The sequence below is a fragment of the Pocillopora damicornis genome, chromosome 13 (assembly GCF_964200805.1).
Source record: "Pocillopora damicornis chromosome 13, jaPocDami1.2, whole genome shotgun sequence".
NCBI lineage: Eukaryota > Metazoa > Cnidaria > Anthozoa > Scleractinia > Pocilloporidae > Pocillopora > Pocillopora damicornis.
In genome coordinates this window covers 14715548-14734303 of record NC_142682.1, presented here as the reverse complement: position 1 = coordinate 14734303, position 18756 = coordinate 14715548, and the positions used below count along the sequence as shown (strand labels likewise).

The 18756-nt window shown below is 38.4% G+C and overlaps 2 protein-coding genes across 4 annotated transcripts; one reads left to right on the top strand and one right to left on the bottom strand.

The window, feature by feature from the left end:
* Nucleotides 1-739: 739 nt before the first annotated feature.
* LOC113684528 (microfibril-associated glycoprotein 4) lies at nucleotides 740-4046 on the bottom strand. The gene is given in 4 exon segments (XM_089191820.1): nucleotides 740-1100; nucleotides 1248-1671; nucleotides 1986-2100; nucleotides 3622-4046. Coding segments are annotated over 4 exon segments (1095 nt in total). The 5' UTR covers nucleotides 3955-4046; the 3' UTR covers nucleotides 740-877.
* Nucleotides 4047-5101: 1055 nt separating this feature from the next.
* Nucleotides 5102-14057, top strand: LOC113684511 (aldehyde dehydrogenase, mitochondrial). Of its 3 annotated transcripts, none has more exons than XM_027201895.2 (14): nucleotides 5102-5382; nucleotides 5896-6010; nucleotides 7088-7126; nucleotides 8057-8161; nucleotides 8533-8673; nucleotides 9291-9420; nucleotides 10115-10305; nucleotides 11054-11167; nucleotides 11620-11907; nucleotides 12482-12646; nucleotides 12738-12895; nucleotides 12992-13066; nucleotides 13236-13275; nucleotides 13582-14057. In XM_027201895.2, the coding sequence occupies exons 2-14, from the start codon at nucleotides 5906-5908 to the stop codon at nucleotides 13612-13614; spliced, it is 1584 nt and encodes a 527-aa protein (XP_027057696.2). In that variant the 5' UTR covers nucleotides 5102-5382; nucleotides 5896-5905; the 3' UTR covers nucleotides 13615-14057. The 3 variants fall into 3 exon arrangements, with proteins under 3 accessions (XP_027057696.2, XP_089047945.1, XP_027057698.2); XM_027201897.2 differs by having other exon boundaries at nucleotides 5341-5440; XM_089191819.1 differs by lacking the exons at nucleotides 12992-13066; nucleotides 13236-13275; nucleotides 13582-14057 and having other exon boundaries at nucleotides 5103-5382; nucleotides 12738-12899.
* Nucleotides 14058-18756: the final 4699 nt, after the last annotated feature.

Below are 18756 nucleotides of genomic sequence, written 5' to 3'. Positions count from 1 at the left end.
GACTGTGGTTAGGGTGCTCTAACCTGTTATAAAAGAGATTATTCAATAACTAAGGAAATAGAAGTAAACGGCTACGTTCAGACCAGAAGCTAGAGATGAAGTCATGGTTTTCTTAAATACAATTGACGGCATACACATTAAAACCCTTTACATTAGGCTTCCTTTCCCAGCAAATGTTACTTTGCGCCAGGATCAACAAAGACAGCTTAATCATTTATATGTAGACAGATGAATCCTCAAAAAGCAGCAAATAAAAAAAAAAACAAGAATTGAGCAGAAGTATAAGATGAAAATAATGAAATCCTGATAATTGCACAAACATATTATATGAGAAGAAAGCTGCATTATTCTAAGTTTAATAAATGTTTTAAAAGTTTTTCAAATATTTCATATCCTTTCCCATGTTACTTTTGTTGAGTTTGCTCTTTTATCTTGACCATGCAATATGTAACCGATATGTTAACTACTGTGATTATCATTGTTCCTATTACCAGCAGCTTAAAAATGATGGCCATTACAATCATAAATTATCCCCTTAGGCATTGCATGAGGTGGCCCAGTTTCATCAATGGTTTTAGTTCTGCCCTGAACTGGAGCAGTGCCGCTACTGTTCCGAATAATCACATTACAGTTCACACCTCCACAGGATGATTTGAAAAAAATGGCCTTAAAATTACGTAAATCGCTGAACAGGGCTCGAAAACCCGTTTAATGTAATAAACCAATTAGTAACTCGTTATATACGTAAATAATAAATGCGACGGGAGACTGGGACGAAAAGGATCGATAACTGGAGTGTGTTGCGGCCGTGGTCTGAACCTAACTAGTCTCTTCGTGAGAAATGGAAAGAAAAAAGAAAAGAAACAACAACACTGATCTACTTTACTTTCATTTCTGTACGTTTCAGTGAGTAGTAAAATCCTCTAAAAGGTAACCAGTTGACGCCATCAGCCCTTGAGGAGTGACTTCCGCTGAGATACAACCCGTTTAGATTGGAATGATGACATTGACTGTACCACCAGGCGCCTTTGAAATGCTGAGCACAGCTGCCGTCTTGCATTATGTCGTTGTCACTATCTCTCGTGGAGAACTGCATGTCACTACAAAAAGTTAACACCATAAAATACGGTTTGTAAATCTTGGATTCCATCTCTTTACTCATACAAGTCTCGAAACGTATAGATAAAAAAATTTCTGCTTGCAAATTATCGGACATTTCACTTTTAACAACCTCAATTCTAAACTACTGTTTATTATACCTTTGTTTATTCATACCGTCTCCGGCTGTCCCACTGTATCCACCAATTAGAATTCGATATTTATCTGTCTGGTCCGCCACTTTAAATGCCGCGTACTCAGCGTATCTGATGTTACCTTCGAAGTCCTCCAGGTCAACTCTCAACGAAACGTTACCAGCGGCTGTCAAACGACGAAGATTGTCATTTCCAAGCCAAAACTCGCCGTGTAAATCTCCGAAGCCATTTTTTTAGGACGACCAATCTCGATAGAAATCAATAGAGCCGTTCAAACGTCTCTGAAAAACAGCCCAACCTCCACCGTTCGTGGTCATGTCACACAACACTTGCATGGCATTTCCGCCATCTGGATTAATAGTGTACACGCCGCTAGATGTGACACCATCTTGATAAAGTAGAGCACAACTTTTGGGTTCTGCTGGTTGACGAAAAATTTGATTTTAATCGTACGCTTGGACTACAGTAAAAGTAATTTATTTTTACTTAGTCATGGGGGTAGTGTTTCTCTTGATAATGAATGATTATTACGTTTGGAAAATACCAACAACAACAACAATTACAACAACAAAGGAAATTTATTGAGAGGAGGGGTTGATCAACAAATATAGAAATTGTGTACACCTAGTGCTCGAGGTGTGAAATTTCTAAGTTCGAGCAGTGAAAGTACTATTGTGCCGGTTTTCTTTGCTTTTTTCTTTGCATTATTATTGTCATTATTATTTCACTTACTACAGGGCTTTCCCGTGTAACCATCCTTGCAAATGCATCGTGCACTGTTGGTTCGAATGTCTACGATGCAGATTTCGTTCTTGCCGCAATCTGACTTATCTCGTTCGCATACGCTCTGATTGTAAACAACAACAATAATGATAATATTAGTGAGAGTAATAAAATTTATAACGTTGATGATAATATATCAATGATGCCGACGATTAAATTGATGATGATGATGTCATTATTATTATTAACAATTGTTTATCGAAGTAGAGGTGGATAGTGGTGGATATTTAGCGAGCCTTTGAGTGGCCTACGAGGTAAATATCCACCGCTTTCAACGACACAGAGGAGAGTAACTGTTTTAGTTTATACCATACAGATAACAAAAGAATTAGCCAATCTACTACAATACGCTTGGAAACTGAAATCTTTTTACCACAATTAGTAGCAATGTCGCAATTTGATTGGCCAATTTGTCGATGTCGGCTGCTCGCGTCTATGTGTCACACAATGGCTTTATCAGCTCTCTGACCAATGTAATGACCGATATCTTTGTCGATAAGAGTATAGACCACGCTAGGCTACTCTCGACTTGTTAAATAGCAGCGCCATTGTCAATCTACTAGGTCGTTTTATGTTATGATGAACTGAGATAATCTCTAGCTTTGAATCGGAGAAAAAAAACTTCTTAACTAAACTTTGTGGCTAGTAATGAAAGAGAGTTCTCTATGATTCCCTAATGTTTTGTAAAAATGCTTGAACGAACGTTTCTGCTTCAATTTCGCATTTTTTTTATATTTGTCGTTTAAGGAGGCTCCATAGGGTTTTTTGATTGCGCGAGATCTGGGTTCGAACATAGTGGGGGACTTGAAAGTGACAAAATAACATGGCGGCTCAATACGCCTGAAAAGAGGTCAACCGAAAACAAAACACAATGGGAAAGATTGCTCAAAGGTGACAGAATCGAAAGTTTACGCTTGCTCAGATGTAGATCCTAGCGAAGTTCTATTCCATCGCGTAATGTTTTGCGACAGAGAAATTAGGGATCTTTTGAGCACGATTTATGGCGTTTCCTAAGATGGAATTTCCTAAGAATTGTCGGACCATTAAACATATTTGTGCCCTTCCTAGTGCCTGTTGATAAAAACAATTCATAGGACCAAATCTGAGATAGAGAAAGATAACACCAAATTGCAAATAGCGAGGAAACTGCCTTTAATTTGTAACCCTTTTTCTCCAACTTTAAAATGATCGGCAGGACAAATTTCACAACTTATGAATATTTTGAAAGATTTCATCGAATTTGAAGAATTATAACTGGCGAGCGCCTCCCTTCGTGGAGCCTTAGCTTTATCACGAAAATCATTTTGATAAAATTTGCTACACCAAACGATTGTCCGAACCTTGCTCATCGCCTTTTGATGGCTTTTAGTGACCTTGAAAGGCAAAATCGTAAAACTTTTCTAAACTTTTCAAAAACAATACGATGGCGTGCGCGCCAACATTGAGAAAAATACACTATAGAGCCTCCTTAGATGAATTCTGTAATTTTATCAATTTATTTTCTTTTACCATTAATTTTCATTTTCTGGAACTTGTTCGTATATCTAGGTGGTAGTCAAAATCTTTTGAAATGCATTGCAAATACCTTTATCCCTCTGTAACTGAACTCTTTGTTCTCAATGAAGTTGGCCCTAGCTGGCCTCTCAAATCGATCCGAGTCACTGATCTGGCACTTCCATCTCTCAGGTTTGTTCTTTTTGCTTCCAAAGTTGTAAGACTTACATCGCTCTTCGTTGACACACTCCAATCTACAAGAACTTTCTGATTCCACCTCTATCTCCTTTATCACGCTCCCGTTGAGTTGTTTCCCGTCCATCCTCTCGCCAAAATTAGCGGCTTGAAATCTGGGAAACCTGTTTGAAATGCGACTTGTTGCATAAGCAGTGACACTGATCAAGAATAATATTAGTAGGTGCATGTTTAAGTAGATAGGTAGATAAAGAGGCTCAGTTCCTTAGCCAAAATTGGGATGCCAGGGTTATTATTTAGACTCGTTGTGTATTTCGTTTTTGACTCTGATCCAGCGAAAGACTCCTAATCACAATGCGCTTGGCACCTGGCAATTTTGCCTATTTTTAATTCTACCTTTGTTATTGTAAAAATTATTTGCTGAATTCCCAGCCAGCCGCACTACGTGGTTAACATCTGGCGTAATTTCAAACAAATATTATCTCATGTAATCACTTCTACTTTGAAGAGAAAAACAATTAGGATGGAAATAGTTTAGTCTTTGTAACCTACTTGGACCTTTCAGATAGGCTAGACTAGCAGTTCTCTATTTAATATTTAAAAGATCCGTCAGAAGAGGTATCTTTTATCTAGAAAATAGGGCATAAGTGATATTTTGCCAACAGTTTCTTTGTTACTTGTTTTTCAAGCTTAGTCCTCTTATCAAACTTTTTTTTTTTAACGGGCTTGCGATGAATTGATTGGGAGACTTTCTTCGCGATTGTGTGAGCTGAACACAAATGATAAGTAGGGTAAGGAAAAAATGAGTAAAGGGAATAACTTTTTAGAGAAACTGTGGTGTTCACTGCAAAAAGTTTCAAAGCTGACGTTTCGGCGGTAGCCCTTCGTCACGAAACTCTGCCTGTAAGAAATGCGTGACACCCTCACACGAAGACTGCATGTGAACAAGTCTTGCATAGAAATCCTTGGGATTACAGTAAAAGCTTCTGCTTGTTGCGCTGTACTCTTGAAAGGATATTAAATTTACATTTCACGCGTTTTTACATGTGAAGTTTCCTTTGTGACGGTTTATTATCGCCATTCTCACGATGTTAATCCATTTATGATTCTATTGGCTCTAAGAGAGAGTATTTGAAGAGTAGAAAGATCGAGTAGTAATTACTAATGCATAAGTAAGTCTTACTAAAACGTGAATCAATTCATAAGAATTGTTTGGAAGGATCTGCCTCGACAGGCGGTCATACAATCCAACAGCGTGTTTACTGAAGCTTAGCGAGAATGACAGCCGTACGTGCGTTCAAGCCTCGTGGTTGGCTGACCATCTAGAGGTGTGTCTGGGGGAGGGGGCTAAGGAACGAAGTGAGCGTCTCACATTTAGGGACACTTTCTTCTTCAACTTGCCCCATTTTTCTTTTGAAACCAACACAGCAACCATTATCCTATTAGGTAATAAAAACGCTATGCGATATCTCTCCGTAAACTATTAATTTTGAACTTTTATCGTTCAAGAACTTCAACACACCTTTTCCCCAGGCTCCCAAAGGGAGTGTTTGATCCGAGGAGATATTGGACACTACTCGTTAAGTGCGGTTTCCTTAGGCCTAAGCGTAGAAAGTTCGATCGACTCAGGTGATCACGGTGGTTTTTCTATCGAAAGGTGAGTGAAAGACCCTAATTGCGTGGCCTCCTAGTTGGGAACGATTGTAGGTGCCTGGGTAAGGTGCATTTTTACGAACGTCGTGTTGGGATTTGGGAATCTCGCGCGAGAAAGCTCTCTAATTATAGTTTCGTGTTCGCAAATGCTCGTTATCCAATTATGAGCTGTATTCAGAGCCTGTCGTTGTTAGTGTTTTCTTAGCGTACATATATTGTTTGTATAATTTTGAAGTCAATAGTATGATGCCCGAAAATTTGAAAACGAATGTGCCTGTACTCTACATATCTGACTGAAACTTGCTAAACGTGAGTTGTTTTCGAATGAGGCGTGTTTACATATAAATGGGAACAAAATAAATGCGATGTCTGGTTGTCGAAGTCATCTTATGAGCTCTAACCTTATGAGATTTGACGAGTCAACTGAAATTTAACATTATGCAGTGACTTTTCTGAGTTACAATGTTGCATTCTAACGGATACATTAAGTGGGGTGTTTCTTTTTCTCCTCTTCTAGAAATCTCGTCATGGCATTTCGTCTTCCCTTGAGGTCACTTTCACGAGTCGTTCCAAGAAGGCTTTTTGCTCCTCCTGCTTCCATCAGTCGGTCTTCTTTCGCAACGCTCGCTGAGGTAACGTAATCAAATACGTTAAATGTTGGCTGGTTTCATGTTGCACCACGGGAAACAGTATTTGTTCTTGCACAAGGTCAAGTAAACAGCGTCTTTTATTCTAACTTCTCGTCTGTGGGCAGGTTTACAAGTTTTCGAAGTATTCGATTAAAAAAGGAACCTACAATATTGAGCTAATCAGAGTTTTGAACAAAATCATGACTGCTTCACGAACGTGACGCAGTGTTTATTATTTCGCATCTTGCAGTTTTATTTTGTTTTTAAGATCAAGACCTTTGCAAACCCCTCTTGTAGAATATCTTGGCGAGTAACAACTCTAGAGCAATGACGTCAGATGACTTGTGATTACCTTGACTACAGGAAAAAAAAAAAAACATGAATTTTAAACATACCTGTGTAAGAATGTTTACATTCTGCTCTCACTGAAGCTTGCCTCCAGGACTTTTTTATTTTCCACATTTTGTTCTCTGACTAAAATTTTCTCTCTAGCAATGTGATGTACATGAGCAGAAAAGGAAAGTTGAGCATATTGACTATATATACCACATGGCGTCAACTGTACTATTTAAAATAGGCAATGCGCATTGTTCTTTTATTATGGTTGATTGGAGCAAACTAATTCTGTGAGGTAAAGGTCATTTTGAGGTTTTGGAAAAAGTCATGAAAACAAACCAATGTAGAAATGCAAGTAAACCACATAACTGCATTATAATTATCCAGGGCTGTAGTTAGCATGAGGCAAGACGAGGCCTTGTCCTGATTTTGGCCCAAGATTGACTTTTCTGGAGAAAAATGCCATGGAAAATGCTTAAAAGAGCATTTCTGAGCCTCCAGCTTTGAAAATTAATTTTCTGGAGGGGCATGCCAGACCCCCATAGTGGCTTGCATATTCATTGCTTGAAACTTGCGTCATCTTGTTCTGAAGTTTGGCTACAGCCCTGTTATCTCACAATGTAATCCCTTATGTGTAGTGATTTCATATCTGATTAACTTCCATTTTTTGACAGTGATTAAAATTTGTAAAATATCAGGATAAATATGACAGTTGTCTGACATGGGTCTTTTTTTATTTGACAGCGTAAGATTGATGACAGTCCTGAAGTGAAGTACAATCAGGTAAATCATTTTGAAAAATTCTCATCCACTGTGACACTTTGCATATGCTTTTTTAAGTGTTTGTGTAAGCTTTTGCTATCTTGTTTTCGCAATGAAAGCAGTCAGAGTATAGTTTTCAGATAAAGGTAAACACAGACATTTATTAATCATTCGTAGTTAAGAATATGGTTTTCCCAAAGATTTTTCACCCTTTAACTCCCAAGATCTATCTGTAATTCTCATTACTACCTTCCATACAATTATAATGATGTCAATTTGGAGAATTTGGTATGGGATCAAGTAGCAATCCCATAATTGATATTTTACTTTATTCTCATCACTTGTCTGCTTAACATTGTCTAGATATAGTAAGGAGAAATTCTGTCTTGGTCACTCACAAGAGTTAAAGGGTTAACTGAAATCCAATGAAGAATTGTCTCAATTAATTTTGAGAAGTGTGTTCATTGAAACTGTTGTGTCTTGGGTTTTATGAAGCATGCCTTTCTTGGACCTTTGCAGGCTTTTAGGGACTGGGCCAATTAAGTAATTTTTTGTTTGTCATCTTTGTTATGTAGATACAGTTTCAGTGGGCATAGCATCTCCATAAGTAGGCTGCCATTAAAACCCTTTGCAAATAATGTGTTTACACACTGTACATACATATATGTGTTGTATGTATTTGCAATATTTCAACAGGCTGGTCTAGTTCAACACAAAGGTGATTTAAATTGGGGCTTGTAAAAAACAGTGACTGTCACGAGGCCTGGCCACAACTCCAGGAGCTATGTTCCCCACTCTTTGAGAGAAGTGTATGGGTTCTTTAATGCCCCTGCTAATCAGTTAAGTTTAGTTAACTCAACTAAACTTTACTGGTTAGCAGTAACTGCTAGCATAACTTAAGCAAAAATGTGACTGAATCAGTATGCTAAAAGTTAAGTCCTTGTTCCCCAGGTTTTCATCAACAACAGGTTTGTGGACTCTGTCAGTGGCAAGACATTCCCCACAATCAACCCTGCAACTGGGGAAAAAATATGTGATGTGGCTGAGGGTGACAAGGTAAACCATACACTTTACAAACTATGATAACATTGGCTTTGAAGATAACATTCTATTTTTATTGCAGTGGTCATTCATGCATTATTTGGTGAAAACAGGCTTGGTTGGAAAATGGCTGTAAACACTGATAGAGATCAATGCTACAATTGTAACAATCACCACAAAACTGATAAATTAATGCAAAAACTTTTGATCAGAAGGGATTTTAATTTAGTGTAAACAGATAAAATGTTTTACAAATTATCAGTATGGGAACAAACCAAATGTGATTTACATGTATGGACTTGTGGGAGATAGATTTGCAAAATGCTTGAATCTTGCTTATGCAGGTGAGGCATGCAGAAGTGCTAATAACCTAATATGTTCTTTAGGCAGATGTTGATATTGCTGTTAAGGCAGCCAAAGAGGCCTTTAAGCTGGGCAGTCCTTGGAGAACAATGGATGCATCAGAACGTGGAAAGCTTTTGAACAGACTAGCTGATTTGCTTGAACGAGATCAAGCTTATCTTGCAGTAAGTACTAACATTTTGTTGGAGTAAAAGTGAAATTATTAGCAATCATAGTCCTAAACTTTAGAGGTACAATGTGAATTCCTTTCCTTTTATTCAATAACTAGAGTCAATCAAAACTGTTACATAAACTTGCCATGAACAAATGCATAAAAAAAAAAGAAATTAAATAAAGCCATCTTGACCAAAATGAGTGAAGGGAATGAATGATGTGATATATTTCAGCCTAATGACTACACTAAGGGTAAAGCATGTCTGCTGTACTTCAAAGTGAAATAGAGGCAATTATTGTCTTATTTGTTTGCATATTTTCATGTGAATTTTGTTTTTTTTCAGCAAAGCAGGCAGTTCTAGGCAGTTCAATTATATGTAATCTTGTAAACTAGAGTAGCTAGTCAGGATGCATTCTTGATTTGTTTTAGTTAAGCTTGTTAAGAAAGCCAGCCTCATTTTGTTGCAAGAACATATACATTAAATCATTCTGTGGGTGTTCAAACTCTGACTGTAAAAAGAAAAACGTACTCACAACATTGGTTGTTCTCAGAGTACACAACCTTGTACATTTTGTTTACTCAGCTATAAAGTATGAAATGAGACAAAATGTGGTTCTTCTCTCCTAGAGTTTAGAGACTTTGGACAATGGCAAGCCATTCAATGATTCTTTCAATATTGATTTATCCATGACAATTAAGTGCTATCGATACTATGCTGGGTGGGCAGACAAAATTCATGGCAAGACAATTCCAATTGGTAAGTTTATTACTTTGAAGTTATGGAAAGCCAATAAACTCAATGGAATTTTGCATATTCATTTTAACGAGTTATCAACCACATAACCACATAACCACATGTTGTCTTAGGTGACCAAGAATTCTTTAAGCTTTTACTATAATAGGCAGTAAGCTCCCCCAGTAAGGCTTGTTCATTCCTTGGTTGTGATTCTCTTGGAAACCCAGCTTTAAGGCATTATGCCTGTAGTTACTTTTTGAAAGACAGGCATGTGGTGCACTAATGAAACAGACTGGCTCACTTATGCTCTCACAAAACAGTAGTGCTGTAAATATGTGTCCAGTCTTCTTTTATTCATTCTACACCCTGTGGAACTTCAGTAGATAATTGATATCAATGTGTTTGCATTTTATGTCAATTTAACATCTGCTGAAGTGTTCATTGTCAAATGATGTTGGTTAACTCTCAAAAAATTGATCATTTTTTATGCCAGTTATTTGCTTCCTGCTGCTTGCTTCTGCCTAACCTCCATGGAACAACCAGCTCTACCCATAGGGTGATAACAAGAGGCGAACATTAAGTTTGTGGACCTCTTCCTTGTATTCCCCCTACAAACCTTTTCAAACGTTTTACCTGGTAGCAAAGAAATGTGTTCTATCATTTGATGCTGATCGTAGTATTTTCATTGTTATGAATCGTTTAATTCACTCAACAGATGGCAGTTTCTTATCCTATACCCGCCATGAACCTGTTGGCATTGTTGGTCAAATAATCCCATGGAACTTCCCACTGCTGATGCAAGCCTGGAAACTTGGTCCAGCCCTGGCGGCTGGAAATGTAATTTTAATGAAACCAGCAGAACAGACACCACTGACTGCCTTATATGTGGCGTCTCTAATTGCTGAGGTACTTAATCTTAATTAGAAAGATAGAAAGTCTAAAATTTCCCTGTTAAGCACTCCTCTCATAAAAACTCATTTACGACTAAAATCTCTATACAGGTTCTTGTTTTTGGAATGAGCAATTTGTTCAAATTTGACACAGTAAATCGCATGCAATACAAAAAGATAACAACGCCAGAACACTGGCTGTGTTTTAAGACCACAATGCTGTATTGTCGATACACCCATAGTTGTACAACATATCAGACTGTGTGTACAAGTAAACCGTGTAAAGTAGGGCACTATGAGGTTGGCAAACAGCGCATTATTACACCCACACCAACCAATACAAGAGTTTGTTTTTTTTGTTTTTGTTTTTTTTTTTTAAAACAAAAATTAAGAACGTAATTAAGAACTTAGGTAGCCTTATTTCACAGTAAACACCATTTATGTAAGAACCTATGGAGGCAAACTTGGAAAACCTAGGTTTCAATATGCGGGTTTTTACTGTAACTCTTTTAACTTGTAGGGGGGACAAGCATCGAAATTCCCCGTACATTATCACCTCTAAAAAACACACTTAGATAATGAGAATGAAGGAAATGATGGCCAACTAAGTAACTTTTTAATCTATTGACAACAATATTAAGAATATGCATAATGAAGGTGGGGGGGGGGGGGGGCGGTGGCTGAAAGGACAGCTTATTTCGCCAAAAGTTTGTCCGAGTTCAGCTCAGTAAGAAGACAAACCTTTTTTGTTGGTTTCTTGACAGGCTGGTTTCCCGCCAGGTGTTGTAAATATGGTTCCAGGCTACGGACCTACAGCAGGAATGTCAATCGCTGAACACATGGAGATTGATAAAGTTGCCTTCACTGGTTCCACTGAGGTAAAGGTCATGTAATATAACGAGAACACACTGAAAAGTGGTTTGTTTTAAAAATTGAACGGTAAATATTCTTCTAGGAAAGAGGAGAGGGTAGACAGTGTTTTGTTTAAATTGGCCCAAGATTGCATGTAAAAGCAAACAGATGAACTGATCATCACAGCCTAAAAAAGCACAGGAAAAAGAAAAAAAGAAAAAAGCAAAAACCAAACCTGAAATCTCTTCCAGACAATGATCATTATCCAGTCCGCCAAATTCCACTAGGCCTTTTTTTCATCATGGGATATTGTCGGGAGTCTACACTCTTTTGGGGCCGTTTTGAATGTTTTTTATTTTTGAATGTTTTTATACGGTTGAACTTCTTAGTCATAGAATATTTGTTGTTAAATCTGGGACAGAACTACTCCTGCAAAAAGCGAATATTACTCTTTTTCACGTGTAATTTTATCTCGTAGATTGGGCATGTAATTATGCAAGCAGCTGGCAGAAGCAACTTGAAGAACGTCACCCTGGAACTTGGTGGCAAGAGTCCTAACGTGGTGTTTGCTGATTCCGATATCGACAGCGCAGTGGAAATGAGTCACTTTGCTCTGTTCTTCAACCAGGGTCAGTGTTGCTGCGCTGGCAGCCGCTGTTTCGTAGAGGAGCCGATTTACGACGAGTTTGTGCAAAGAAGTGTGGAGAGGGCCAAAAGCCGTGTCGTTGGCAACCCTTTTGATTTGAATACAGAACAAGGACCACAGGTAATAATAATTGGTGAAAAATGGAGGGCGCTTCGGTCATCTTCGCCGTCGTCGTTTTCGGTAGACATACAGCACGGGTGGCTTTGATAAATGAGGGGTTAATCGACCCTTCCTATGAAAACATTGACTCTCCATGAACAAAAAGCAGGCAAGGAAGTTGGGAAAGGGTATGCTGTTGGGTAAGGAAGATCCAGCGTTCTCTTTAAATCACTGTTTTTTGAGAAGATCTCTTGAAGTTCTTAAACTTTATCATGAAAAGCCATCCGTTGCCTTTGGCTTGGATAGTCGTGCTCTCTTTGGCCATTCCTTAGTGCCAACCTTACAATCCAATGTTGCCGTTTCTTAATGGCCAACTGGAAAATTTTATTTATTTTTTTTTTTTTGGGGGGGGGGGGGTTGTTGATACTGGACAGGAAAAGAGTAGAACTATCAACTCTTCCCCGCCCAATTCATCCCTAAGCCAATGGATTCGGGATGCCACTCCTGCTTTTCGCGCTACACTGAAGGAAAGATTATAAAAACGCCTGGTCTTTGCAAAATTTCTAAAACTGCTGCTCTCTTTACTTTCCTAAAGGTTGATCAGGAGCAGTTTAGCAAGGTTATGTCCCTGATAGAAAGTGGAAACAAGGAAGGTGCCAATATGGTCTTTGGAGGAGGGAGGCATGGTGACAAAGGCTACTTTGTGCAGCCCACCGTCTTTACTGATGTCCAAGATCACATGAGAATTGCAAAGGAAGAGGTGCACTAATTGATTGAATTGGTCGTTAAAATATTAATAAGATGACAGAAGCTATTAGCGAACTAATGACTATAATTTTGTGTTGTGTCAGATTTTTGGACCCGTGATGCAGATCATGAAATTCAAGGACATGAACGAATTGATTGAACGAGCTAACAATACCATTTATGGTTTGGCTGCCTCTGTGTTTACCAAGGACATTGACAAGATGAATACTATCGCCCACAGCATCCGTGCTGGCACTGTTTGGTGAGTATCAGATTTAAGGAACACCTTACTCCACAAGTTAATTGAATGAATTCATTATATTTCCATATGGGAACGTGTGTTTCTCTCCTGTTACAGGGTCAACTGCTACGATGTTCTGGATGTCCAAGCGCCATTTGGTGGCTTTAAAATGTCTGGATCAGGGAGGGAATTGTGAGTTCTCGTATTTGATGCTTCTTTCTCTCACAGCTTCGTGCAATGTTCCCAAAATACCCGCCATAAATAACATCTCACGCTCATAAGGAAATTCTGCTTATTTTATTTGTATCTATTTTCTTATTTGATACATATTTATTTATTTTTATTTTATTTTATTTATTAGGGGAGAGTATGGTCTTGAGCAATATTCGGAGGTGAAAACGGTAGGTGACAATTTATGGAAACTGTGCTTTCTCCACTTGTGTGTTCATAGGATCTATAGGTGGTGTTCCACATAGTGTCCACGGAAACATAAACCCTTCCATCTTATCCAGTCCCTGATAAAGCAATAAGCACGAACTAAAACACCATTAAAGGTTAAGGGTTACTTTAATTCTTATAATTTTGTTTTTGTTGGTTATGCGCTCCGACGCCCTGGCAATCACTCAGTCTATCGTCTGATCGTAAAGTTCACCTCTCTTCCTACCTTAATTTTCTGTTCAGTAACTTGTTGTTCCTTGTTTTGACAGATAACGATCAAGCTCCCGCAGAAGAATTCTTAAACAGCTGAGTGGTACATCGAATGCTCTGAACCTTGAAATGTCTTCGAAACCATTCAGTTTAGGCGATTTTCACAAGTTATTTAATACGTCCCTAATTCTCAAACCCAAAGTGTAGCACTCAGTTAACGTAACTTCGACAATTTTTTGTACCGTAATCATAAGGAACTTCAACAGACTTTTCTTTTCATAAATATGCTCAACTTCTTAAGCTGTGACTTGCATTGCGTGGAAAAGGTAGCCTGTTGGTCAAAACCGTTTTTACCAGTATGATTTAGAAATTTAAATCATGTTCAACTAGCCCAAACGTTCTACACCTCACTGAATGACAAATACATACATGTAATTGTCCAGTTAGTACAGTTAGTGCTCGTAGTCCAAATTAAAATCTCTTTTTGTAATCGCAATGATAAATCGTAACTTAATAAAAAGAAACCTCCTTCTGATTTTTTTTAAATTTTTAATCTACATATTCACCGCAGAACCTCTTCATCTTCGATTCTCACGTTGACGTTAGTTGCGCAATGCAACTTAAGGGGAAACAATTGTAAAATTTTTGAAGGATTCTCTTTTGTTAAGAGTCACGTCGGGCGAACCATCAGACTATTAAAATGATGCAGAAAAATAACACTGAAAAAGTAAAATAGGTAAACGAACACACAAACAAGTCTACTGACCTGGTAATAGGGATAATGAGGGTTCACGGTTGTTTCGTACCCACGGTCGTTTCGTAACCAGCTCGGTCGTTTCGTAGCCAAACTAATAAAGTATATTTTCTATGTTAAGTACGGAGAAAGTATGGACGGTTCTTATTGTGAATAGAAATATTACCTGCGTTAAATAAGTTTTGTTGACATGTTGAGATGACCGCTTGGGGATACGAATTTTATCTTCGAGTGCTGAAAGCATCTCTAACGAGTGAGCGAAGCGAGAGAGATACTCCATAGTATTTCCCCTGGTCGCGCCTCAAAAAGGGACTCCATGTAAACAAGACTTATTTAACGCAGGTAATATTTCTATTCCCTATAAGAAACCGACCATATTTTCACCATACTTAACGTGGAAAACATACTTTATTAGTTTGGCTACGAAACGACCGAGCTGGGTACGAAACGACCGTGGGTACGAAACAACCGTGAACCCTCGTTATCCCTATTACCAGTCAGTAGACCTGTTTGTGTATTCGTTTACCTATTTTAGAGAGATACTATTTTTGAGAGATACTTTCAGCACTCGAAGAAAAAATTCGTATTCCCAAGCGGTCATGTAATGTTCTGTTTATTTTATAGATACTGATGAAATTCCTACACTTTCAGATGAAATACAAATCGACTCAAACTTGGGTACGAAACGACCTGATACCCTAATGAGAAGTGTGATGATGATGTTAATTTAGATGATGGAATCAGTATCATCCCTCGTTAACCGTAGCGTTAGAATATTGATATTGAAGTTTTAAAATGCCGTAAACATAACTTCAGCGCCCTTTGACATAAGCTGATCATATTTTATTACGAAATACGAAAACAAAGATAAAGAAAAGGAAAAGTGTTGAAAGGGAATACACTATGCTGAAAAATACGTCACCATCTTGCGACAATGCCCTGTCACCTACTTATCGCCATAAGCATGTTTTGGCACAACTGTACCTGATGCTTACTTAAAAGTTCGAAATTCGTTGTTCACGTTTAAAAATAGATCTATTTATTCAATAGGGACAACAGTAGAACCCGTAGTTCTTGGCTTAATCAGTCAACCGCAAAACAAAGAGAAGTTTCCTTGTAGTGTGCTCAACTCAATTTACATGACCATCACATTAAATCTGACCATTTCTTAATCGCTTTGTCCCAACTCCAGAGGGAAATAAGTTAATTTTTGTCAGGAATGTTGGCTGACGATACATTAGGCAAGCTATACTCCTAGATTCTAATAGGAATGTTGCGAGAACGAATTTGGCCCTCTTGAAAAAACTCGGCGAACCTGCTCACTGTTATCAAGCGATTACAAAGATGTGCAATTTTCGTTTACATGATTCTCCTCTGTGTAACCGTTAGCAACTTCTTTTAAGCGAAATTTTTGCTTTGCTTTCATTCCACTGGGAAAAACCAAAAGCACAATATTCCAGTTGTAAAACCAACTCGATTAAGTCGAATTATCTTTACGGCTAAAAATGAGTAGAGAACTTTTATACAGCGCTGGTGTGTTTTTCTGTCCAATCTCATCTTTGCCAGATTTGATCGAAAAGGGAAAGATCTCTTGCCTCGAGGATAGTCTTTTCTTCGACAGCGAAATTCAACTGGGATGGATTAATTTTAACTCAGACAAGGTTACAATTCTATCAAGTAATGAAATGTTCGAGCCGATTCTTCAAGTGCCTCATCTCTTCCACCCTGAAGAACATACCTTCAAAATAAACTCTGACGTTGATTTGGGGAATTTGATAGCGTTGTTTAAGAAACCGCTAATCATGTGCGTTACGAGGAGACAAGAAGACGAGGCCATGATCAATGGCTTCGACACGGACTTCGTTATCGTTTTCGACCCTTCGGATTCCAAAGTTGCGCAAGAACTTTCAAGAGTAACCGAATATGTCGAAAAACATCTTCGTAAAAGAAAGAAATTTCACCTTACGATAGATTTATCAGAGAAGCTTGACGAAATATCACCGTTGGATTTCAAGAAACACGTTATGTGGTTGAATTGTTTTTTTCACGTCACAAATTACCATGCACCCAATCCCGTTTTGACCCTGGACATCTATCTTTGGTTCATTCTTCTGCCATGTTGTATCGCCGTTGCATTGCCTTACAGACTCTACAGAAAGCTGCGCTGTGTGGACAGGAAAATAGACTTGAACATTCAGTTCTTTTTGGAAGCGACAGATTCCGTGCCTTTAGCTTTGTACTTCTTCTCTGGTTGCCCGCCCAACCCCGGTCGTTACCGAACTGAAAGCCACAAATACCATTTGCGAGCCTGCCCTGGGACAGAACTTAGATCATTGCTCTACTTAATGAACTGCTAGTACTCAATATAGTTTCTCTGACACAGGCCTTCTCCAAATCTTTGTCTTCGATTCTTGTGTTAACGCAACTTGCATTTGAAGGGAAACAAGTGATTTTTTTCATAGGTTTTCTTTTATTAACAATCACTTCCGGCGGAAGTTCAGACACTCAAAATGAAGCGGAAAGAAAAAACACTAAATTTAGAATAAATAAAAGAACAAGCAAACAAATCAACTGACTCAGTAATAACGATAACGATGATTATGATGATGTTAATTTAGATTAATGCATTAATATTGATAATGACGGTGATGTGCAGTCGCACCCCGCCATTCCACAGGGTGACCTGGGGCCCGTTTCAAACGGTTACCTGGCTTAGTGGTCACGAAACGGGGAATGACAGGGAGAACAAAGTATGTGACTTGAATTCCAGATGACTTTAAAACGTCCAGGAGGTATATGATCTGATGGAAACTGCTTTCGGTTGACTGATAACAGATTAACGACATAAACCAAGCGTGAAATGATTCACTGGAATTCTCGACCAAGCCAGGATGAACTACAAGGTCACGTAGCAGGGTAACGTTAGCCCTTAGGTGAAATTTTATCTCGAAGTACATATGTGCAGTCTTCTAAATTGCTAAAAAAAACTCTGTCGTTCGTCGTAACTTACTGTCCTCTCCTAAAGAAACTCGCTGTCTGTGAGGCTGTCACTTTACCTGTATCTGGAATTTGAAGTTGCCCGGTAAGTCAACTCCGCGAATGCTCGAATTTTGCAATATCCTCTTACGTAACACGAGAAAAATGTTGTGATTTTCATAACTGATAATTAGTAAAAATGCGAGTAATATCAAAAACGGGATTAAACGAAAAAACTAACCTGTTGTTATTTTCATCGTCTCAAATCTTTTCTTTTTAATTTACTGGCAGTGAATTAAAAAAATAGCTGAATTTTGAGTTCAAATCAATGCAGAGACCGACCACACGGGCTGCTTTCAGTAATTAAGCTCAAAGAGCTTTTATCTATTGTCCTTACAATGCTTCCGATAAAGACTTTCATTTACAAGTCATTAGTCATCGGCGTCGTTCTAGAATACCTTACCGAACAATACAAAGTGCCTCTGCATAAAGACTAAGCGTGATTAGCTCTTAAGAAAGAAAGTTCTTAGAAAGAACCACTTTCGCTCTGCACGGCTGCACCAGTTCCTGAAGACCACGACTTTAGAAATAATGGAGAACCTTTCCCCAGAAGTACTGATGTTTCCCATAACATCATTGCCATTCATTTTGAACAGCAGACCAGAGCTGCAAGAGGGCTTTCTGCTCGATTTCGAAATCAGACCTGGCTGGATTATATACAATCCAAACGTGGTAACTGTTCTGTCCTGCAATCAAATGTTCCAACCTGTGTACGAATTGGAGCCAATTTGGAATTCAGACAAACAATTGTTTAGAATCAAAAGTACTGACGATCTGGAAGACTTGAGGGTCATGTTGAGCAAGCCGATAGTGCTCTGTGCCACCAGAAGACAAGAATGTGAGGCAATGATCAACGGATTTGATACGGACTTCGTAATACTGCTGGATCCTAAACATCCAAATGTTGCAGTGCAGATTCAAAAAGTTGTTGATCGCGTCGAGGAGCGCCTAAAGTCTGGACAAAAATTCTGTTTAAAAACCCACTTTTCTGATCTTTTAGAGGGATCAACTCTGGCTAAGTTCAAAAGCTTCGTTTACTGGTTTAACTGTGAGTTTTATATCACCAACCACTGCAGACCAAACCAGTTCTTATCAACAAATCACTGGCTCTTTTGGTGTGCCGTGTTTCCAGTATTTATTATGGCTTCACTTCCCTATCGCATCGCAAGGAAAGCTTGTATTTATGACGAAGAGATAACTTTGCAAATAAGATTGAAGTTGACTTTTTGTCCAGAAACTGTCCTTGTACTGCATTTTTACTGTGTGGATAAACCGTTGCCCGGACGTTATCTTACAAACGAGAAATTGCTTATAGAACGTGAATGTTCTTCCACTGAGCTTAAAAATTTAGTTTCTTTTGATTCTAAGAAGCTCATGAAGCATGAACGATGTAGTTTTCGTTTGAAGAGGATTAAGCACAAACTGATTAGTTTATTAGAAGTGG